The sequence below is a fragment of the Schistocerca serialis genome, chromosome 5 (assembly GCF_023864345.2).
Source record: "Schistocerca serialis cubense isolate TAMUIC-IGC-003099 chromosome 5, iqSchSeri2.2, whole genome shotgun sequence".
Taxonomy (NCBI): Eukaryota; Metazoa; Arthropoda; class Insecta; order Orthoptera; family Acrididae; genus Schistocerca; species Schistocerca serialis.
This window is the reverse complement of record NC_064642.1, coordinates 263449458-263475113: the sequence shown is the minus strand read 5'-3', so window position 1 is coordinate 263475113 and position 25656 is coordinate 263449458. Positions and strand designations below refer to the sequence as shown.

Sequence of the window (25656 nt, the reverse complement as noted above, 5' to 3'; positions counted from 1 at the left end):
CTGTGAGGTTATGTAAAAGACCGTGTTTTTATTCCCACTATGCATGACACTCTTGAATGTCTGTGACACAGCATTGTCAAAGCTGTGAATTCGATGATGAGAGACCAGCTGCTTCATGTGTATGGCAGGAAATGCATCTCTGTTTTCATATTTGCTGAGTAATGTATGGTGCTCATATTGATGCATAAAAATTTGAACTTTTCTCTTTTCATGAACGTTGGAATTGTGTTTCTGTTTTTTGTAGTTTGGAAGCGATAAATGTCTGAAATCTGTCCCTTCTTTTTAAATAGACCTGTATTGATACAATTGTATGTGAAGATTATATTATAAAGTGAAGCACAACCCTATCATCATGTCTCTTGGTATCAAAAAGAGATTCTCAGAATCAATGTTATCTTCAAGCACAAATAATGTGGTCCCTCCTCCAAAGCAGTTACTATGACAGTCAGATTATCATCCACTAAATTAGAGTCCTTTCCTGGAGACACATGGAAAGCTAGCCTACATTTCCAGAACAATTTGAAAGCTCAATGGATAGCAAGCACTTGTTGTCCAGTGTTAATAAGAATGTCTTTCTTCAAGGCTATCTCAAAGGTGAACCCAATGACAAGACATAAAAATGAATGCTACAGTACTAGTGCATTAAGAGACACAACAACTGTTTATTTACCACAAACAGTTATTACTGGAAAAACATTATAGATGATGTCAACCAAAAGAAATTTGTTATGAGCTACTGCAGGCTTCTTCGATCTACTTGGCTTCTGGGATTGGGCTGGGTTGGCTCAAAATGTCATACGTGGCCATTTATTCTTGATCTATGTAATATATCCATATCCAGATGAACCTCAACCTCTGAGAATAGAAACTCATGAGCTCACATTTTTTTGCAATTCTTCTATCTAATATATCTATATCCAGATGAATCTCAACCTCTGAGAACAGAAACTCATGAACTCACATTTTTTTTGCAATGTTTCACTTTGTATTAAATGTGTATGGACCATGGGAACACTTATTCATACCTAATTTGTAGTGAAAACAGTTTAGCATACATCAAGAGAGTAACAGTCTCACATTTTGAGTTGCTAAGTACAATGTTGCGGATCAGGCTGTTGCATTATTGCTGCAATGATATCAGCTGTGGCACTGAAAATATGATGCTTTGGACTGACTCCTTTATAGTCCTATCATGGATACTAGCAGATATCAACATTTGAAGGTTAATTGCCCCACATGTGGCTTGGTGGAGAGGATGGTGGGAAAGAATCATTGGTTTGGTAAAACAATACCTTCATACAGTACTTGGGCAAAGCAGTCAATATGATGAGGGACTTCAAACTGTTCTTGTAGGCACTGAAGCTGCAGTCAGCTTGAGACCTATCTCCTAGACCAATGATGAAGTGCTCACACCAGCTGACTTCCTGGTATGCATGAGACTTACAACTTTACCAAATTGGACTGAGCTAAATGACTTATTAAAAAGATTCAAGCCCCAGCAGAAACTAACAGAAGACAAGTCCAGAATATCAGTGACAACCAGAAGATTAGAATTGAAGATATCATGCTTTTTTAGATAGAAGTCTTGCACTGAAGTCTATGAAAAAGAGCAAAGGCAAAGGATTTACAAACTGGCCAGGAAAGAGTTTATTTGACTGTTATTCTGAGCACTCCAGAGTGAAGAGAGATTACCAGGCCAATCCAAATGATTATACCATTGGAGGTTGTCCAGGGTATTGCCACAGTGAACCTATTCCAGAAATCCAGCAGATTTTCCAATCCCTCCTCAAATCCTTAGATCCATCCCAGAAGCCCTCCCCTCCTCTCTTCTTAGCCCACCACCCCCAACACTCCTAATTTCTAAAGCTTCCTAAAGTTCATTTAAGGGCCAGCGACTTCAGTCTGTAACTTACCCTCTTGTATAAAAGACACCAACCATTTCCTCCTTCGACTCTCCACAGTTCCTGTTCCTTCACTGCCTGGAATCTTGCTCATCACTGCCAATGACTCCTCCCCTCTACAGTATCCCCAACATCCACAGCCTTGCCACTACTGAACAATACCTTTCCTAATGTCTGACTCCAGACCTACAATTTCCTTCCTGGTAATCATGGCCAACTATATCCTCACCAGCAGTCATTTCTCTATACAGGGTATCATCTACAAACAAACCCCTGATACAGTAATGGGATGCCTACATGGCATCATCCTTTGCCGGGCTATTTATGGGATATCTTGAGGAATTGTTCCTAACCACAAAGAATCCCAAACACCGCACATGGTTCAGGTTAATTGATGACATCTTCAGGACCCAGACCAAGGGTAACAACACACCATCCATTTCCTCCAGAAACACAATACCCACTTCTCCGTCTGCTTCACTTGGTCCTCCACAGACCAACAAGCCCCTTTTGTTGATGTTGACGTCCATCTTGAGGATGGCTACATCACTACCTCTGTCCACATCGAACATAAAAACCACCAACAGCTCCTCCACTTCACTGCTGCCACTCATTCCATACGAAGAAGTTTCTTCCATCCAACCTAGCCACCTGTGTTGTCACATCTGTAGAGACAAGCAGTCCCTCTGTAAATATGCCAGTGGTCTTAATGAGGCTTTCACAGATTGAAATTACCCTCCCAGTATTGTACTAGCCGTGTGGCTGTCACCTGTAGAGACAACCAGTCTCTCTGCAAATATGCCAGGGGTCTGAATGAGGCATTAACAGACTTAAACTGCCCTCCCATCGTTGTCCAGAAACAGAACTCCGATGCCTTTTCTCACCAGTCATCTACCATCCACCACTTAGCCATGGTATGGCCATAAAGACTATTTCTCTCATGACTCAGTGCCACCCAGGGATAGAACAACCAAATCACATTCTCCACTGCTATTTTGACTACCCCTCTTTGTACCTGGATATGAGAAATATCCTCCCTACTATTCTCCTGAAGTACACATTGCCCTTGTCCACCCCTATTCCAACCCTGCTCCTAATCCCTTGTCTTAAGGTTCGTATCTCTGTGACAGACCTAGATGCAAGGCCTGTCCCACACATCCTCCACCTAGCAGCTGTTCCAGTCCTGCCACAGGCATCTTGTATCCTGCCAAAGGCAGGGCCATCTGTGAAAGCAGCCATGTAATCTATGCAATCATTTGCAATCACTGACCTGCATTCTACCTGGGCATGACAGCTAACAAGCTGCCTGTCCACATGGATGGCCATTGTTGGATACTCATTGTCAAACTGTGGCCAAGAGACAGAGGGACCACCCAGTTGCTGAGCATGCCACATAGCATGATGTGCTGCACATCTATTACTACTTCACAATGCCCCCCCTCCCACTACTGGCCTCAGCATTCACTATTCCTTGTCCTCCACCCGCCTAACCCCTTCTTGCTCCCATTCTAGCACTACATATACCTTCTATGCCGCTAATGCACTCACATAGTCCTTTCCTCTTCTGTACTTTTCTCCTCTGTCCCAGCACTATCCTGACTGCACCATGTCCCTGCACACTCCTCTCCAATACCTATGCTATTATCCCTCCCTCTCCCCTCCCCAAACCCCTTCCTGAATTCCAATTTCGTCAGTGTCCTTGTCTGCCAGTCAGTGTTTCCTTAATGGGGTGAATAGCAATCTGTCCTTTTCTTATTGCTGTTAATCTATTCAAATTTTCCATTTTACTAGGTGTAAGTCTCTTAATACTATTGTAGTTGCAAAGTAACTTAAGTTTAATACTGATAATTACAAAACTGATAATAGCTGTTTCTAAAGCATCACTTTAATTGAGTTTAAGGGTATCACAATGATCTAATCGCTATAAAACAGGAATTATTGCACTTATTAAAATTTTCTGGCCTCTTATATCATGGTTCAATGTATTTTATTGATAAACCAGAAGTTTTATCACTCTCTGTCTACTTTATAATGGCTTTCAGAGATCAGAGTGAGATAGGAAATTTTAATAATTGAATATACCCAAAATTTATGACAAAAAACTTTATCCTTTCAAATTTAAAAATTAATTTACCACACTGTTGGGTAACCATCACTTTACCATAATAGCATTCTTGATTTCAGTTGCTGCAGTGTCCAACACAGCTTCCAATGTAGTGGCCCAAGTTTGAGCATCCACAACTTGGCGCTGCAACTGGTCTTGCAAATACTGTGCACTATGCAGCTGTTGTTTGAGGCTCTGTACTTGCTGATTGGATGCTGACAACTCTGATCGAAGGTGCTGCACCTTTCACAATAAATATACAAAATTTTAAACACTCTAAAATAAACAATAACTTCAATGACTTGTAAAAATCATAAAGAAATTCTTTCTGCATGTATCCTTGTTGTGGGTACAATGGCTCATTTGCATTTTGAGACATTCTCACCTCAGCAGTAAAGAGGCTTTATTAAGGTCAGGGTAATGTATAATCCATGAAAAAGTTTGAACTGTTTTCATTCACTTTTTTCTTGGTTTATTTTTTGTCTGTTAAAATTGTTCCCTGCTGATACATCTAGATTCATCCAACTTATTCATAATAAAAATAAATCCATTTCACACTCAGTGAGACCAAAGTGCAAATATTGCCCCATAATAGAGCATAGTGAAACAGACAAAATATGTGGCAAAATGAATTTATTTCTTTGGAAATCTATTCTTTGGTAATTAAATAGAAAGATATGTTTTCCTGTAAGAGTGAGTATAGATGCAATATGCCATATGGGCATACTGGAATCTATTTTTATATAAAATATCCTGTCACAATAACGACAGCTGTAAATAATGTGCAATGCTAGTCATTAAAATTGCAAAACTACAAATAAAAATAAAGAATAAAATTTTACTTATAGTGCATATAAATGTTGTATAAAGAACACATGATTAAATTTGTAGGTGATATGGGGATCTACAGGATCCATAATTTAGATCTGATACCCCTGGTGAAAACAACTGCTCCGGTCTAGCAGGATATTGAATCAAACTGAGCTTAAATGATGGATAAAGGTTTATCTCTTTAGGCTGCTTTAGCTCTATACCAGAGTTCATCTATCACAGTGACTGCTGAATAATAGCAAGCAGTCCTTCAGCAATTGATGAGAAGATGTTCATGGTTAAGAGATCTGGTGAATGTGCTGGCCAAGGCTATAGATGAACATCCTCTGTGTGTAGGTGGGTCAGGACAGCATGGACAACATGTAGTCTTGTGTTAATTTGGTGAAAGATAATGTCATGGACACACTGAAGGTCTTAACACACCAACTGCTGTCCAAATTACCCACTATGAGAACCACAAAACTCATTGGTACCCCATACCATCACGTCAGGAGCTGGGCACTTATGGTTACAACAAACGCAGTCAGGTAGCATTTGTTCTTCTTCAGATCCTCCAAACATGGGGGTGACTATGATGATCCTGTACACAGAACTGGGAGTCTTCTGAAAAAAAAAAAAAATTGCGGGACTCATGCACTGAGAGTTCTGTATAAACTTAATTATGTACATCTATAGTTCACACATCCTAAAAACATAAACTCATCTACAGGCAGTGGCAGACCCAGTGGTACTGACTGGCTGCCATGCCATCCTCAGCCCACAGGAATCACCGGATGTGGAGATGGAGGGGAATGTGGTCAGCACACCACTCTCCTGGTCGTATGTCAGTTTACGGGACTGGAGCTGCTACTTCTCAATCTTGTAGCTCCTCATTTTGCCTCACAAGGGCTCAGTGCACCTTGGTTGCCAACAGTGCTCAACGTACTGGATTGTCAACCATCCAAGTGCTAGCTGAGACCGACAGCAATTAACTTCAGTGATCTGATGGGAACCGGTGTTACCACTGCGGCAAGGCTGTTGGCAGTTCTCACATCCTGGGAGTTGAAAATCTCAACAATTTCTACCTGTTATTGATACTGATACTGGCAAGGGATTGGTCTGAAAATTTCAAAACCTTATCCAAACCTCTACAATAGCTCCTCAGATTAGAACGGACATCCAAGAAGAAGCAAGCAGGAGATTGCAGTTTATTTATGTGGAGAGAGAAGATTTAATAAAACATTTTTTATTTACTTTCTAAAACATGACTACAACTTACATTTTATGTTTGCATGCATGTTGTTGTTGTGGTCTTCAATCCAGAGACTGGTTTGATGCAGCTCTCCATGCTACTCTACCCTGTGCAAGCTTCTTCATCTCCCAGTACCTACTGCAACCTACATCCTTCTGAATCTGTTTAGTGTATTCATCTCTTGGTCTCCCTCTATGATTTTTACCTTCCACACTGCCCTCCAATACTAAATTGGTGATACCCTTATGCTTAGAATATGTCCTACCAACCAATCCCTCCTTCTAATTAAGTTGTGCCACAAATTTCTCTTCTCCCCAATTCTATTCAGTACCTCCTCATTAGTTAAGTGATCTACCCATCTAATCTTCAGCATTCTTCTGTAGCACCACATTTCAAAAGCTTCTATTATCTTCTTGTCTAAACTATTTATCATCCACGTTTCACTTCCATACTAGACTCTATACAAATACTTTCAGAAATGACTTCCTGACACTTAAATCTATACTCGATGTTACCAAATTTCTCTTCTTCAGAAGGGCAAGGGACAAAAGAACTTAATATGTGACATAAATTTGAATTTGATGCTTCAACCTATTCCCAAGGAAAATGGTTCTTAACAGATGGACTGACAAACAGACAATTATTTTAAAAAATGACGAAAATTTTTTTAGTGTTTTATTATTGTAAATTAATAATTTTCGAATTTTTTCTTTTACTTGTACTGTAAAGCCTTGCTTCTTCCCAAATTTCAAGTTTTTTGGTCAACAACCCCCATAAACCATGGACCTTGCCGTTGGTGGGGAGGCTTGTGTTCCTCAGTGATACAGATATCCGTACTGTAGGTGCAACCACAACAGAAGGGTATCTGTTTGAGAGGCCAGACAGACATGTGGTTCCTGAAGAGGGGCAGCAGCCTTTTCAGTAGTTGCAGGGGCAACAGTCTGGATGATTGTATGATCTGGCCTTGTAACACTAACCAAAACGGCCTTGCTGTGCTGGTACTGTGAATTGCTGAAAGCAAGGGGAAACTACAGCCGTAATTTTTCCCGAGGGCATACAACTATACTGTATGGTTAAATAATGATGGTGTCCTCTTGGGTAAAATATTCTGGAGGTAAAATAGTCCCCCATTTGGATCTCCAGGCTGGCACTACTCAGGAGGACGTCGTTATCAGAAGAAAGAAAACTGGCATTCTATGGGTCGGAGCATGGAATGTCAGATCCCTTAATCGGGCAAGTTGGGTAGAAAATTTAAAAAGGGAAATGGATAGGTTAAATTTAGATATAGTTGGAATAGTGAAGTTCGGTGGGAGGAGGAACAAGACTCCTGGTCAGGTGAATACAGGGTTATAAATACAAAATCAAATAGGGGTAATGCAGGAGTAGGTTTAATAATGAATAAAAAAAAAAAAAACAGGAATGCAGGTAAGATACTACAAACAGCATAGTGAATTCATTAATGTGGCCAAGATAGATACGAAGCCCATGCCTACCACAGTAGTACACGTTCATATGCTAACTAGCTCCACAGATGACAAAGAGATTGATGAAATGTATGATAAGATAAAAGAAGTTATTCAGGTAGTGAAGGGAGACAAAAATTTAATAGTCATGGGTGACTGAAATTCAATAGTAGGAAAAGGAAGAGAAGGAAACATAGTAGGTGAATATGGAATGGGGGCAAGGAATGAAAGAGGAAGCCGCCTGGTAGAATTTTGCACAGAGCATAACTTAATCACAGCTAACACTTGGTACAAGAATCATGAAAGAATGTTGTATACATGGAAGAAGCCTGGATATACTGGAAGGTTTCAGATAGATTATATAATGGTAAGACAGCGATTTTAAATTGAAAGACATTTCCAGTGGCAGATATGGACTCTGATCATAATCTATTGGTTATGAACTGTAGATTAAAACTGAAGAAACTTCAAAAAGGTGGGAATTTAAGTGGATGGGACCTAGATAAACTGACAGAACCCGAGGTCATAGAGAGTTTCAGGGAGAGCATTATGGAATGATTGACAAGAATGGGGGAAAGAGATACAGTAGAAGAAGAATGGGTAGCTTTGAGAGATGAAATAGTGAAGTCAGCAGAGGATCAAGTAGGTGAAAAGACAAGGGCTAATAGAAATCCTTGGGTAACAGAAGAGATATTGAATTTAATTGATGAAAGGATAAAATACAAAAATGCAGTGAATGAAGTAGGCAAAAAGGAATACAAACATCTAAAAAATGAAATCAACTGGAAGTGCAAAATAGCTAAGCTAGAGGACAAATGCAAGGATGAAGAGGCTTATCTCACTAGGGGTAAGATAGATACTGCCTACAGGAAAATTAAACAGACCTTTGGAGAAAAGAGAACCACTAGTATGAATATCAAGAGCTCAGATAGATACCCAGTTCTAAGCAAAGAAGGGAAAGCAGAAATTTGGAAGGAGTATATAGATTAAGGAAAGGCAAACCTACACTTCTAGCATTTGTAGACTTAGAGAAAGATTTGACAATATTGACTGGAATGCTGTCTTTCAAATTCTGAAGATGACAGGGGTAAAATACAGGGAACTAAAGGCTATTTACAATTTGTACAGAAACCAGATGACAGATGAAAGGGAAGCAGTGATTGGGAAGGGAGTGAGACAGGTTTGTAGCCTATCCCTGATGTTATTCAATCTGTATATTGAGCTAACAGTAAAGGAAACAAAAGAGAAATTCAGAGTAGGAATTAAAATCAATGGAGAAGAAATAAAAACTTTGAGGTTCGCCGATAACATTTTAATTCTGTCAGAGACAGCAAAAGGACCTGGAAGAGCAGCTGAATCGAATCGACAGTGTCTTGAAAGGAGGATATAAGATGAACATCAACAAAAGCAAAATGAAGATAATGGAATGTAGTCAAATCAAATTGGGTGATGCGGAGGGAATTAGATTAGGAAATGAGACACTTAAAGTAGTAAATGAGTTTTGCTGTTTGGGGAGCAAAATAACTAATGGTGGTTGAAGTAGAGAGGATACAAAATGTAGACCGTCAATGGCAAGAAAAGCGTTTCTGAAGAAGAGAAATTTGGTAACATCGAGTATAGATTTAAGTGTCAGGAAGTCATTTCTGAAAGTATTTGTATGGAATGTTGCCATATATGGAAGTGAAGCATGGACGATAAATAGTTTGGACAAGAAGAGAATAGAAGCTTGTGAAATGTGGTGCTACAGAAGAATGCTGAAGATTAGATGGGTAGATCACTTAACTAATGAGGAGGTATTGAATAGAATTGGGGAGAAGAGAAATTTGTGGCACAACTTAATTAGAAGAAGGGATCGGTTGGTAGGACATATTTTGAGGCACCAAGGGATCACCAATTTAGTATTGGAGGGCAGCATGGAGGGTAAAAATCATAGAGGGAGACCAAGAGATGAATACACTAAACAGATTCAGAAGGATGTAGTTTGCAGTAGCTACTGGGAGATGAAGGAGCTTGCACAGGACAGAGTAACATGGAGAGCTGCATCAAACCAGTCTATGAATTGAAGACCACATCAACAACAACAGGTCAATAGGAAGTACCATATAGGTTTCGATGAGTGGTTTTCTGAGTATGAAAATATGTGACATGAATGTCTATATGTTTCGACTGAACTGACTGAGAAGCTCAATATTTTTCCACCACCAAGTGACTATAGACCTTAGTATGTGTCATAAATTTAAACTTGATATTCCAAACCGCTATGTAGAATGAGGATGTTGACAGATGGACGGACAAACTGACAGATGGATAAAAAATGACAAAAAAGTATTTTTTCATCACATATAATTAAAAATTAACAAATTTGGATTTTTTCCCTTTACCTATAGTGTAAAAGCTTGTTTCTTGCAGAATTTAATGAGTTCAGGTCAACGGGATGTACCCTATAGGTTTTGAGGAGTGAGTTTTTGAGTATCAAAATATGTGATATAAATGGCCATACTTGTTGACTTAGAAAATCAAAATTCTTACACCAGCAAGGGAATACAGACCTTAATATGTGACATAAATTTAAACTTGATATGTCTATCCATTCATGAGAAAAAAGGGTCATTGCAGGCAGACAGACAAACAGATGGATAACAAAGCGATCCTATAAGGGTTCTGTTTTTACAGGTGAAACCTAAAAAATATATGAATCCACACGTGTCCAGTATTGTCTGTTGTGAGTTGGCAGCCAACACTGGGTACTAGAGGAAGCCAAAAGGCACGCGTTTTAGCTCACACAGGCTGGTGTGAGGTCTGGAACAGGACAAGGAATTTAGACTTTAGAAAAACGGACGTAGCTGGTGGAATACTTAACTTTAATCCGTTAATGATGAGCATTGCTCTTGATGGTACATGATTACAGTATCAATAGTAACTGGTAATGGTGCCTTGCTAGGTCATAGCAAATGACGTAGCTGAAGGCTATGCTAACTATCGTCTCGGCAAATGAGAGCGTATTTTGTCAGTGAACCATCGCTAGCAAAGTCGGTTGTACAACTGGGGCGAGTGCTAGGAAGTCTCTCTAGACCTGCCGTGTGGTGGCGCTCGGTCTGCAATCACTGATGGTGGTGACACGCGGGTCCGACTTATACTAACGGACCGCGGCCGATTTAAAGGCTATCATCTAGCAAGTGTGGTGTCTGCCGGTGACACCACATTGTCACTCAGTGATTTTCTGTCTGTGCACCTCTCTCTGTTCCCATGTAACTATTATTGCCTTGTTGACAACCTATGGCACTCCTTGTGCTTTCTGCAAACTTGTCTTCCTGCAAACAAGCCTATTAATTAGATCAAGGTGTTTGAGACAATTGTATCACCTCACATGGTCTAGTGAACAGCGTGACTATTCTGTCAGGCGCTAGTTATGTAAAGCAATTAAAATCCTGCATGGTGTAGAGTACAGTCTTTCCTGAGCCCACAGCCCACTGATTGGATATTCACAAGATGGTCAGTGGATTATGACCAACACAAGCCATAAGGTCATGGAACAATAAACTTCAGTTTCAACGTGCCACAATCTGACACTGTTGAATTTCAAAATATACTGGCATGTGTTTCTTCTTCCTACATAAGGTGTAATATGATCTTATAACAAACAAAGAAACAAACAACATTTAAATATAATTTCTATTTGATAAATTGACTGCATAACATTCCCTTAAATATAGAAGTTAGATGGCGTTACCCCAACCTGCTGTTTGTGGTTAGGCTGTACTCTCATAACTTTGTTTCACATTATGTTCGTAATTTGTAGCAATATAAAGACATAGATAAAATGACATTATTCATTACTGAGTAATTTAAAAGACATATGTCAGGATTAATAGACATTTTCAGAATGAGATTAAACCAACCATTTTTACATCAACATATTGCAGATCTACTTGTATGAAGTTGACCTTGAATGTTGTCATAAGAAAAATATTCTTACATTTGTTTGTTTGTTTGTGACTAAAATTTATACATATTATATAAATTCTTAGTGTGAATTAGTTGATGTGAATTTCACACATTTTACAACTGAAGAAATTTTTGCTGTTAGTTAATAAGATATCTCTTATCATTTTCTGTAAAGTGTCATCAATACTCTGTAGTTATCAAAAGCCCTTCATGGAGATTGTAAAAATAAAATTAACCCAAGTATGCAAGTAGTTATTGTTTTCATCCATCATCCATGAATGGAAATAAATCTTAAGTATGCGATATCTAAAAATGTAGCTATGACAAAGCACATTACAGTGGTTTGCAGAAACAGAGGCACATCAAACATGATTTCTGTTTCATAGCAGTGGGCAATTTCTGACATAATTATCAATTAAAATAGTAGTTTAACATCTGAATAGGGACAAAATATATTTAGTATCTATTTGTGCCCCCAGTATTGGCATGCAAGCTATAATATTTCCTCATATGAATAGGGAAATAATATTTGTGTGGTAATTTTTTGCTTCAGAGGGCTCTGGAAGGTGATTTAACAGCATCCTAAAAGTAACAGGTACCATCCAGTGGGATTATTTTGGATGGTTTTGTGCTAATTTTCACCATAACTTGCACAGCTGCATTGTTTGTTGCAGGTGTGGTTGGATATATGTGTAACATATAAAATATCCTAAGAACAGAAAGTCTGTATGCATCTGTATTTGTCTGAGAGTGCCCACAATCACCGCAAAGATTAGGATGATTTCAGACACATGTGTTTTTTAAATCCCTGTCCAGTGTATAAAACTATATGGAGGGAAATCTGACAAAAATTTACATTTTTTTTTTTTAAATTTCACATTCTTCCCATTTGGTTTGAGTGACTTTTGACACACTTTAAGGTTGTCCATCATCACAAATAAGTGATAAGGATTCAGATAATGAATTTTAAGTATCATGTTATATACACTGGTTAAAAATTTCTTCTTCCTCCTCATTTAGTGTTGGTTATCCTCCCATTCTTCCCCTGGTAAATTTTTAGCAAATTTGTTTTTCTTTTTGGCCATACTTATCAAGGTAGACATTCAATAAATATGTAATATCTAATTTAGTGAAAGGAAATTCCCAGTGTGCAGCCTTCCAAGATACCTTGCTTCAACATATCTTCTTCTTGTCTCATTTAGTACTTGCTGTCCTCCCAGTTTTTTGGATGTATTTCCCACACTTTATTTTGTAGGGCCAATCTAGGTATGCAGAACAGATCACACCCTTTTCTATATGATAATTTGCCACACTGAAAACCATGAACAACTTCATCTAAAAGTTGCTGGTCATATTTACACCTTATTTTTGCACCTTTCATGCTTTTATATGTTCTCAACACTATCCAACTCCCCTCTCTCCCCCTCCCCCATCTGTCCCCATCACTCAGTACACAATTTTGTAAAATCTGTCATAATTTTACAACTTTCCCTGAAAAACTCCCCAACATTGTACAAAAACTGTCTCAATAGCATAGGCTACCGTGCTCATTGACAATGCAGCTATTATAATGCTTTCCCCCCTGTCACAGCAATAGAATGTTTTCATCGGACGATACTGATTGAGCTTGCAACAGCGAAACTGTTCATCAGATATTTACCTAGATAAAGAATTGACTGAAAATAAAAGTTGCAGAATGCAATAAATGCAATCTCAAGCCTAAACTCAATGGTGCACAGAAGTGAAAATGAGTGACAGTTCACTGCTGTGCAGCAGGAAAGAGCAAATAAACCATAATGTCAGAAATCCCCCTGGCATCTAAAATAAACCTGTTTGATGGAACATTGATGTCTGATGCAATGTCATTCATATGAGGGTATACCACAGTAGATTGTCTGACTGATAATCAATGAAGAATGGCTAAGATGTTATTCTAATTGTGCTAAATATTCACGATTGTAAGAGCATATAAATGAAATTTAATTTTACATAGTTGTCGGAAGGTGCTGACAGAGAATCAGTCAGGCCATTAGTATAGTGTGGGTCAGTAAATCAGTAAATGAATTTAATTCCATGAATGTATGATGTATTGTTAAGGAGAAAAGTGTACCGATATATCACAGAAGAATAATTCAGTTAATTACTTGCATTTTATTAGGAATAAAATTATTTGTTGTTAGGATAAATAAGACAAAAATTTTCATTGTTTCAAAGATGAGGAGTGGAGCTGTATGATTGTGAGATACATTTATATGAATTACAAAGTCTAAGCATACATGATAACAAGCACCCTTTAAATATATGGTGTCAGAAAGAAAGGATAGTGCTAAAATGGTAATAATACTACTACTAATAATAATAATAATAAAATAGTAATAATAATAACAATAATAATACAACTACTGGTTTATGTAGGAGCACTCACTACACTAAATATACACACTAGGCAGAGATCAGAACCAACCAACACATAGAAGAAACCCACAAAACCAGCATGGCAACACAGGCTACAGACCAGAATAGAAAAACCGAGAAAAGACATTGGACAGCTAACACAATTTATAAGAAATGAAATATCAGACAAAAAATGAAAAAGGTTAGGTAAAATCTCACAACAAAAAGCAATAGAGCAACTAGATGAAAAGAAGCAGAAATTACAAGCATTGGCCAAACGACTTAGAAGATACAAAAAAAGTGAAAACAGAAGGAAACAAAACCAAACATTCAACACAAACCAAAAGAAATTTTACCAAACAATAGATAACACACACATTAAAATAGACAATCCAACAAACATAACAGACATGGAACACTTCTGGAGCAACATATGGTCAAACCCGGTACAACATGACAGGCATGCACGGTGGCTACAAGCAGAAACAGACTCATACAAGATGAAACCACAAATGCCTGAAGTGATACTTTTGCAACATGAAGTCACCTGAGCAATTAATTCTACGCACAATTGGAAAGCCCCTGGAAATGATAAAATAGCAAATTTCTGGCTAAAGAAGTTCACCTCAACACATTCACATCTAACTAAATTATTTAACAGTTACATTGCAGACCCATACACATTCCCTGATACACTTACACATGGAATAACCTATCTGAAACCCAAAGATCAAGCAGACACAGCAAACCCAGCTAAATATTGTCCCATAACATGCCTACCAACAATCTACAAAATATTAACTTCAGTCATTACACAGAAATTAATGCCACATACAACACAGAACAAAATTATAAATGAAGAACAAAAAGGCTGTTGCAAAGGAGCATGAGGATGTAAAGAGCAACTGATAATAGATACAGAGGTGATATATCAAGCTAAAACTAAACAAAGGTCGCTACACTACGCATACATTGATTACCAAAAAGCTTTTGATAGTGTACCCCACTCATGATTACTACAGATACTGGAAATATACAAAGTAGATCCTAAATTGATAAAGTTCCTAAACATAGTAATGAAAAACTGGAAAACCGCACTTAATATCCAAACAAATTCAGATAATATCACATCACAGCCAATACAGATTAAGCGTGGAATACACCAAGGAGACTCATTAAGTCCTTTCTGGTTCTGTCTTGCTCTGAACCCACTATCCAACATGCTAAATAATACAAATTATGGATATAATATTACTGGAACATACCCACACAAAATCACTCATTTGCTATACATGGATGATCTATAACTACTGGCAGCAACCAATCAACAACTCAACCAATTACTAAAGATAACAGAAGTATTCAGCAATGATATAAATATGGCTTTTGGAACAGACAAATGTAAGAAAAATAGCATAGTCAAGGGAAAACACACTAAACAAGAAGATTACATATTGAATAACCACAGTGACTCCATAGAAGTGATGGAAAAAACAGATGCCTATAAATATTTAGGATACAGACAAAAAATAGGAATAGAGAACACATATATTAAAGAAGAACTAAAAGAAAAATATAGACAAAGACTAACAAAAATACTGAAAACAGAATTGACAGCAAGAAACAAGACAAAAGCTATAAATACTTATGCTATACCAATATTGACCTACTCATTTGGAGTAGTGAAATGGGGTAACACAGACCTAGAAGCACTCAGTACACTTACACGTTCACAATGCCACAAATATAGAATACATCACATACATTCAGCAACTGAAAGATTCACATTAAGCAGAAAGGAAGGAGGAAGGGGATTCATCGACATAAAAAACCTACATTATGGACAGGTAGACAATTTAAGAAAATTCTTTCTAGAACGAGCAGAAACTAGCAAAACACACAAAGCAATCACTCATATAAATACATCGGCTACACCATTGCAATTTCATAACCACTTCTACAACCCTTTAGATCACATAACATCAACAGATACGAAGAAAGTAAATTGGAACAAGAAAACACTACATGGCAAGCACCCGTATCATCTAACACAGCCACACATCGATCAAGACGCATTCAACACATGGCTAAGAAAAGGCAATATATACAGTGAGACGGAAGGATTCATGATTGCAATACAAGATCAAACAATAAACACCAGATATTACAGCAAGCATATTATCAAAGATCCCAATACCACAACAGGTAAATGCAGACTTTGCAAACAACAAATAGAAACAGTAGATCACATCACAAGTGGATGTACTATACTAGCAAATACAGAATACCCCAGAAGACATGACAATGTAGCAAAAATAATACATCAACAACTTGCCATAAAACATAAACTAATAAAACAACATGTTCCCACATACAAGTATGCACCACAAAATGTACTGGAGAATGATGAATACAAATTATACTGGAACAGAACCATTATAACAGATAAAACAACACCACATAACAAACCTGACATCATACTCACCAATAAAAAGAAGAAATTAACACAACTAATCGAAATATCCATACCCAATACAACAAATATACAGAAGAAAACAGGAAAAAAAAAATTGAAAAATACATCCAACTGGCTGAGGAAGTCAAGGACATGTGGCATCAGGATAAAGTTGACATTATACCAATTATCCTATCAACTACAGGAGTCATACCACACAATATCCACCAGTACATCAATGCAATACAGCTACATCCAAACGTATATATACAACTACAGAAATCCGTAATTATTGATACGTGTTCAATAACCCGAAAGTTCCTAAATACAATGTAACATATACCGTACAGTTAAAAGGAAGTCACGCTTGATGAAGGTCCGCATCACTTTCCATTTTTAACCAGACCTAAGGTCTGAGAAAAATAGAAATAATAATAATAACAGTATCAGCTCACACACATTGGCCCCAACATTGGACCAAGCAGAAAATAGTCCTTATTCATAGATGCAAAGAAAGGCTGCAAGAAGATTTTGCTTCAAGCTGTGATATAATGAAGACAGTCATAGCATCAAATTAAGTAATTAGAAGACAGATATATCAAGAGGGAACTTTGTTCATTAATTTTCAGATTATATCTGGGAAAATTATGAGACCAGTGTGTTTGTCAGTGGCTTAAGGTGAGCAAAAAGAGTAAGGGGTGGTTTAACAAAAGGAGTATTTGTTACAGTCAACAGGCTGGAGCCTGATTTGATGCAGGTCTCTACATATGCATTCCATGCAAGCCTCTTCACCTATGAAAAAGTACTGGAACCTTCTGCATCCATTTGAACCTGCTTACTGTATTTGTGCCTTGACCTCCCACTACAAGAAAATGACACTTTCTCACCTGGAAATGGATGGTTATATCCAAGCTAAAATTAAGAGAACATCCAAGAAATACACAGGGTCCATAGACGAGGGCGTGGGCTGCAACACTCTTCACTGGAATGCAATTTTTCTTGTCTCCTGATGTTGTTGTAAGTTCAATGTTTTCTATGGTTTTGTAGACTGTTGTGCAGGTACGACGATACCTCCTGTAGAGCATGTTGGCGGCGTTCAGTGCAGTTGCCTGTGCAGCAGCAAGACACAGACTGAGCGTAGCATGAGAGCGCACTCACTTATATAGTGTGGGAGGACTTTGACCTTAGATAAGGACTTAGAGTTTTCACAGTGGCCAGCGGAAAGTTATCCTGGACGTGCACACTAGCCGTACTAGGTGTGCGCGTCCCTGCTGGTGTGCTGCCAACGCCAAGCGATAAGAGTGTTTACATAACAAAACTGTTGCATCCTTGAGCCTCTGGTTCTAGATATACCCTTGTCCAGTTACTGGCTGACACTACAGATCTGTGTCTATGGAAATATAAAGTACATCTGTGTCTATGGAAATATAAAGTACATCTGTGTCTATGGAAATATAAAGTACAATCACCTACAAATTTTACATATTCACATACACCTTTACCTTTAACCCAAATAAATACAGACTCATTCTGATGCAACAGTTTTGTTATATAAACACTCTTATTGCTTGGCATTGGTGGCTCACCAGCGGGGATGTGCACACCTAGTATGGCTAGTGTACATGTCCGGGATAACTTTCCACTGACCACTGCGAAAACTCTAAGTCCTTATCTAAGGTCAAAGTCCTCCCACACTATATACGCGAGTGCGCTCTTGCGCTACACTCAGTCTGTGTCTCGCTGCTGCACAGGCAACTGCATTGAACGCCACCAACATGCCCTACAGGAGGCATTGTCATACCGCACAACAGTCTACAAAACCATAGAAAACATTGAACTTACAACAACATCAGGAAACAAGAAAAATTGCATTCCAGTGAAGAGTGTTGCAGCCCACACCCTCGTCGATGGACCCTGTGTATTTCTTGGATGTTCTCTTAATTTTAGCTTGGATATAAACGACACTTTCTCACATGGAAAGGTATGCTTTCCATAAATAAAGATCTGTAGTGTCAGCCAATAACCGGACAAGTGTACATCTAGAACCGGAGGCTCAAGGATGCAACAGTTTTGTTATGTAAACACTCTTATCGCATGGCGTTGGCGGTGCACCAGCGGGGACGCGCACACCTAGTACGACTAGTGTACACATCCGGGATGACTTTCTGCTGGCCACTGTGAAAACTCTAAGTCCTTATCTAAGGTCAAAGTCCTCCAACACTATATAAGCAAGCGCGCTCTCGCGCTACACTGTCTGTGTCTTGCTGCTGCACAGGCAACTGCATTGAACGCTGCCAACATGCCCTACATGAGGTATCATTGTACCTGCACAACAGTCTACAAAACTATAGAAAACATTGAACTTACAACAACATCAGGAGACAAGAAAAATCGCATTCCAGTGAAGAGTGTTGCAGCCCATGCCCTCGTCGATGGACCCTGTGTATTTTTTGGATGTTCTCTTAATTTTAGCTTGGATATTCTAGGTACTGTCTCTGGGTGTACAGGGAGTTCTGTGTTGTCTAGGATTTTTCTGTATGCTCTTGTGACTAATTGTGATTGCCCAATTTCAAGGGGCTCTATATTTGCTAGGATGGGGAGCCAGGCACATTGGATGTCAATGAGTGATCTGGAGATAATTCAAATTGTCTCCTTCAGTTGGGTGTCCACTTAAGTTACATGTGCACTTATCATTCAGACAGTCAACAGTATTAAGCTACACTGTATAGAAGGGCTAGTGCTAAAGTCTTCATTGTGCTCACACCACAACCCCACATTGTTCCAGTCAGTTTCAACAGGATAACATTTCAAGATTTTAGTTTCTGTTTTGTGTCTTCTAGATGTGAATTATATGTTAGAGTGCAGTCTGATTTTACTTCCAAGTATTGAGTCATATTCTCAAGCCTGATGCATTAGCCATTCAAACAAAGGATACAACCCTATCCCAATTCCTTCACAGTTACTTCTCCTCCTTCAAGTAATTAACAATAAATAAGAAATAGAGTATGAAATTCATCAGAATCACGCAGTAGGCTTGTTAATCCTGTTACTAAAACAAAATAGCAGATGCCTATATAAGCTAGTTGGGAGCCACTACAGGTGAGTCTCTTCCATCCTGGAATCTTTGGACCTGCCCTTCTTTTCTAACCTTCCCCAACAGGTCCCTCACTCCTCTCTGACAAAGGAACCATCAGTTCTGATAGCTAATTAGTGTGTCCTTTATGATTTTATATGTATGTAGAGGGAGTACAACTTATTTTGCTCCTGAGGATAAATGTTAGCCTTCAGTTTTGACTCACAATTGATTAAAATCTCTTGTATTATCTCAATCCAAACAAATCAAAATGCTTTACATATAGAGGAAGCATTGAGCAACACACAGGCACATTTAAAAGTACATTAGCAGCAGACTTTACCACCGTCTTCAAATGTAAGAAAAGACACACTGGCCCATGTATACACAACTCACACACAATAGCCTCTATCATCACTGGGCATTAAGACCCATCTGCTTTTAATGTGTCTGCCTACCACTCTTTGCCTGCTCTCTGTGGCGACTAGCAATAAATTCCAGATGTTCAATTCTTTAATTTTACAGGTACCAGAAGTAGAGATCTACATGCATACACTGGATGAGGCTCCATTTGTTAAATTTCAAAACACTTACATGGATAATAATCACAGAAGGCACTATCAAGTGCCTAAATTAATCAAAAAGTTCAGTTCTGCCTTCGCACCTAGAATATTGATCTGCAGACGTAATTCCAAGTACACTATGTGTATTCTTACACAATAATGTCCTATGACATTGTGTTCTAATGCAATGCAACTAAGATCAAAAAGTATTTATTCAACAGATGTGTGCAGTATGTTTATTGTATAAGGAACATAATTTAAAATTTTGTAGACTCCAGGAAGATCATTAATAAAAATGATTAAATTCTCATATCTGTGAGAGAAGATGAAAGTGTAGATAGAATTTGAACTGGTTGTTGTGCATATCAGAACAATACTTGAAAATCATTGTAATTTAACTGATCTAATTTCACCCCAAAGTACAAATTAATATTGTACTATTCTAGAACCAGTAAGAAGAAAGGAAGAACAGCTATGTATGCACAAAAATGGTTTTAAGGCACAAAAATTGTTTTATCTTGTTGAATCTTCAGGTTAATGAAAGCTATTTTAAACAGTAATGTTAATTTTGTGCCACAGTGGTGAATTAGGAAACCCAAAAGTGTGCAGTATTGACAGTTTGCAGGTCACCAAAGAGAAATATTTTAAGCTTCATAAAGCAGCTAAAGGGAGTTTTAATATGGTTATTCTGACTACCTCAATAATCATTGTTTGTAGAGAGTTTAATGTTTATTTTCTGTGAAATAGGCTAGTACAGAGTTCGTTCCATAAGTAACGAGACCAATTTTTTTCTGACGCAACTCTACACCACAGCATGTTGTAACCGGCTGGAATAAGTGGAGGGGGGTGTTGGCTTCAAAACGCTCTTTTTCTTATTTGGCTGAGAGCTGATGGAGAGCCAGGACATGCTTTTCCATCAACCCCGTTTTGAGTTTATGTAACACAGCACAATGGATCATTCTGTAGAGCAACGGTACACTATTAAATTTTGCATTAAACTTGGGAAGTCAGTCACTGAAACGTTTCCATTACTTCAGCATGCCTTTGGGACTGATTGCTTGTCCAAATCACAAGTTTTCTGATGGCACAAGTCGTTTATGAAGGGCCAAGAGGAGATCACCAATGAACCTTGCAGTGGACGGCCATCAACCACAAGAGTTGACAAAAATGTGACGTGTGTGCACAGTTGTTTGAACTCTGACAGACAGCTGAGTTTGATATCACAAACTCCAGACATGTCAAAACAACCATTTTCTGCATTGTGGCCAAAGATTTGAACATGAGAAAGGTGTGTGCTAAACTCATCCCAAAAGTGTTGACTGACGAACACAAGCACATGTAAGTGCTTCAGTGCCAAGAAATGTTGGAAATGTGTGAAAATGATCCTCATTTTTTTAAACTCAGTTATCACTGGTGATGAGTCATGGATTTTTGAGTATGACCCTGAGACAAAAATGGAGAGTTCAGAGTTGCACACCCCATCGTTGCCTCATCCCAAGAAGGCACACATGAGCAAGCCCAGGATCAAAACCATGCTCATTGTCTTCTTTGACGTCAGAGGCATTGTCCACCATGAATTTGTACCTACTGGGACTACAGTGAACTAAGCTTTATGCTTGGAAGTTCTCAAAAGACTGAAAAGGAGAGTCTCATACTGCCAAAGCGACATCAAGGACAAGTGGAAAGTTCACCACGACAATGCGCCAAGTCACAGCACCTTCATTGTCAATGACTTCCTGGCCAGGACCAAGAACCCATTGGTTCCCCAGCCTCCCTACAGTCCTGACCTGGCTCCTGCTCACTTTTTTTTGTTTCCTTGGTTAAAAGGAGTCATGAAAGGAAAACATTTAGACACGATTGAAAGCATCCAGGTGCATGTTACATCATCTCTAAAGGACATTCCGGAAAAGGCATTCCAGGATGTCTTCCTGGCATGGAAACACTGCCTCCAGAAGTGTATCGATGCAAGAGGGTGCTATTTTGAAAAATTTTGATTATTTGTGTGAATATATTCAATAAATGATTTTTTATGAATTACTTATGGAACGCACCTTGTATGTATTGAAGACACGTAGATCTACATTAGATTATTTGCTACAGTAAAATTTCCTACAGGGATTGAAGCACATAGTACAATAGTAATAAATAATTTCTTATTAGATGTAAGATTGGTGTTACATGTCATTCCAGAAGAGCAATGTCTAACTCTTACCAATGAATGATTAAAAATAATTTATTATGTAAAAGAATGGAGAAATGTATGATTAAATAAGTGAAATGTTTCTGAAGAAGGAGGTGTCAATGATAGTGCCTCCAGAAGCAAAATACTTGTGCTTGAGATTTACTCCAACGTAGTGTAGAAGAAAAAGCCCATTGATCACCTTAATTAAACAGGAAATTATTGAAAATGCGAAAGTTTCTGAGTTAATATGATTCAAATAAAATAGTTTTAGGAGACAGAAATTCCTGATATGCTAACAACACTTGGAAATTGATCCCATCTGTGGGGTTATGGAGATCAAAGCGAAATCAAAGGTTAAAATGATTACAGAATGTTAAAGCAGACAGAATCTGCTGTTCTATAATAAAAGCTGTACAATACTTCAAAAACTATATATATCTGATAAAATTCCTTGACGAGCATATTATTACAATTCTACTGAAGTAGCATTAAGAGGCAAATATCGTCAAGGTAAAGCAGTATTGAGTAAAAATATGAGCAAAAGAAAAGATCACTACAGTGAACATTAAAGTTGAATATTACTCATGATGAAACATAAAATAATGTTGTGTGTACAGATAGAAACATATTTTTTAATGACTATACAAAATTATTAATAGATTGGGAAACATATTGAGATGTCCAGTAGCAGAAAGGAAGAATCCTAATACTACGTTTTGAAAATGAAAGTATGGGAACAGGATACGAGTAGCGGTATATGGAATAAACTGTTCCAATTTATATCTGCACATACATATATTTTGACAATGATCATACACATTCACACAGTACAAGGTACAAGAACAGACTGAATTTTGAATTTACATGGTGGCTCTGATGAGTGATCTAAGTCCCAAACATTATGTTATTCATGGTCGACCCCCCCCCCCCCCCCCAGCAGTATGGAGTACCGCATGTGAGTCTTGAGGGAAGACAATGTGAGCATCAATGCTCTTGGTGGTCATATGAAATGGTAGACGCATGACCGGGACCTCCACTTCGACCGGGGCAGGTACGAAAGCAGAGTGACAGGAGGCAGGTCCACCTCAAAGGTGAGCCAGCAAGGATGGACAATGTGGCAGCCAGCCCGAGAGCAGGTGGGCGGAACGGCAGATGGCAGGGTGTAGGTGTCGCAAGCCTCAATGCAAATCAAACCGTCCGGCAAGATGAAGGTGGGAATTGTCATGGGGTTGCACTCACGAGGGAGGGTGAGGCTATGCAAAACACTGATCTTTAAGTGAGTAGAATGAGAACTCGGTCATTGAGAGTAACGATGGAAATATCGTCCATGCGGTGTGGGGGGTACATTCCAGAGCAGGGTGACTATGGGAGAGGGTGTCTCCATAGTGGATGAGGTAGCAGTGAAACACACACACGGGGTGGAGCTTGATTTGTCCGAGAAATCCACGAAAGCAACGGGGAGGTGTTGGGTGAACAAATCGGCATGGTGGCCCAAGGAGAAACATTGTCAGATGCCACATTGGGAGGGAGACTGGCGGGAGAGTTGTTAGGAGAATCAGACTGAGCCAGCAGAGGGGCATCAGGGTTCACAAATGCTGGTTTGTGTCAGTGTAATGAAACAGTTAACGGACTGTCTTTGACGATGATATTGAAAGTTGTATTGCCCCACTGGAGAACTTTAAAGGGGCCGAGATAAGGTGGTTGCAGAGGTTGTCGGACTGAATCATCTCTCAGCATTACATGGGAGCAAGTGTTGAGAGCGGTTGGCACATAAGTGTCCAGTGAGGAGTGGCTGATAGGTGTGTGCAGGCATGAATGTTTGAAGTGAGTGCAAATAAGACTTATGAAATCCATGGAGGAGAGGGGGGGGGGGGGGGGGGGGGAGAATCTTCAGCTACCTGAGGCTGAATGAGCTCCCCTGTTAGGACGGGGTTCTCCCCAAAACGAATTATGAGATAGTTCCCTGTAAGTCAGCCTTGAAAGTTGAACAAAGGCTGAGCAGCTCCCATGGAATTGCTTTGGACCAGAGGCAGTCGTGGGACCTGAGGGCCATTTTTACAGTGTGGGCCACCATTCTACTAAGCTGTTGCTTTCTGGGTGGTAGGCTGTAGTATGAATTTTCTTTATGCTGCAGACATTACATAAAATGGTGAACAGGGAAGACTCAAACTGCCGAACCTGGTCAGTGGTGATGGTGGTCAGGCAACCGATGCTAGGAATCCATGAGGAGATAAAACCCTTGCCCATGGTCTCAGCAGTGATGTTAGGTAAGGGAACTGCCTCCACCCAGTGGGACATGCGGTCGGTTTTGGATAGAATGTATCTGTGGTCCTCTGATGATGGAAGAGGACTGATAAGATCGATTATGTACATGACGAAATCGACGTGGGGGGATGTCAAACTTCCGCAGTGGTGAGGTGGCATGGTGGCTGATTTTGTTGCATTGGTGGGGGATGCAGTTGCGTGCCCAGGTCTGACAGTTCCATTTTATACTTTTCCAAATGAAACGCTTAGAGATGAGCTGTGTAGTGATGTGGACACCAGGATGAGTGAGGTTATGCAGAACGTCGAAGGCCTGCCGGTGCAGGCAGGGTGGGAGTAACGGGCATAAGGTACCGTAGAAGAGTCACACCACACCTCATTCACAACACCGGGGAATTTAGCTTTGGTAAACACAAGGGATGTTTGAGGGTCCATGAGGAGAGCTTGAGATTCCTCGTTGAAGCCTTGTAGGGCGGCCAGGTTGAATGAGTCAAAGATGCTTGAAATAGTAGTGATCCATGAGGAAAAAATTGCAGTGATGTTGTCTTGGCCTTTGATGTAGCTAACGTTGGTTGTGAATTGGGAGACTAGCACAAAGTGGCAGAAACGCTGAGAGGCTGAGTCCTCGGGGGGAGGGGGAGGGGGGGTTGCAGAAAGCTTCTGTGAGGGGTTTGTGATCCGTGAGGATGAAGAATGAGTGACCCTCCATGTCGGGGCGGAAGTGTTTGATGACCTCATAGACCACAAGGAGTTCTCTATCAAAAGCAGAGTATTTCTTCTGAGCTGTTGATAGTCTTTTAGAGAAGACATACAGAGGGGAAACCGTGTCTGCCTTGCGTTGCTGTAGTACCACTCCCACTGCAATATCACTGGTGTCCATAGTGATGAACAACTTGGCCAAGGGGTCGGGGTGGGCGAATGTCATGGCATGAGCTAAAGAAGTCTTTAATGCATTGAAAGCCTCCAGTATAGGTGCAGTCCAGTGAATGAGTTTGAGACCTGAAGTCTGTTTACCCGACAGTGAGTCTGTCAGAGGGGCCTGCATGGTGGCGGCAGAGGGCAGGTGACGACAGTAGTAATTTATTGTGGCCAGAAAGTGTTGGAGTTCTTTGTAAGTAACCGGGGGCAGCAGTGACATGATGGCCTGAACGCTAGACTTGGGAGGCTGTATTCCATCGGTGGAGACAGTGTAACCCAAGAAAGTGACAGAGGGCTGACGCAACTGGAATGTGTCTTTTTGGCTTCGATGTCA

General features: G+C 39.4%; 1 protein-coding gene across 1 annotated transcript in view; it reads right to left on the bottom strand.

The window, feature by feature from the left end:
• LOC126481889 (uncharacterized) overlaps nucleotides 1-25656 on the bottom strand; it is a 206099-nt gene that overhangs the window by 110451 nt on the left and 69992 nt on the right. The window contains exon 3 of the mRNA XM_050105848.1: nucleotides 4063-4248. Within this exon, the coding sequence (XP_049961805.1) occupies nucleotides 4063-4248 (186 nt within the window). The remainder of the gene's footprint in view (nucleotides 1-4062; nucleotides 4249-25656) is intronic.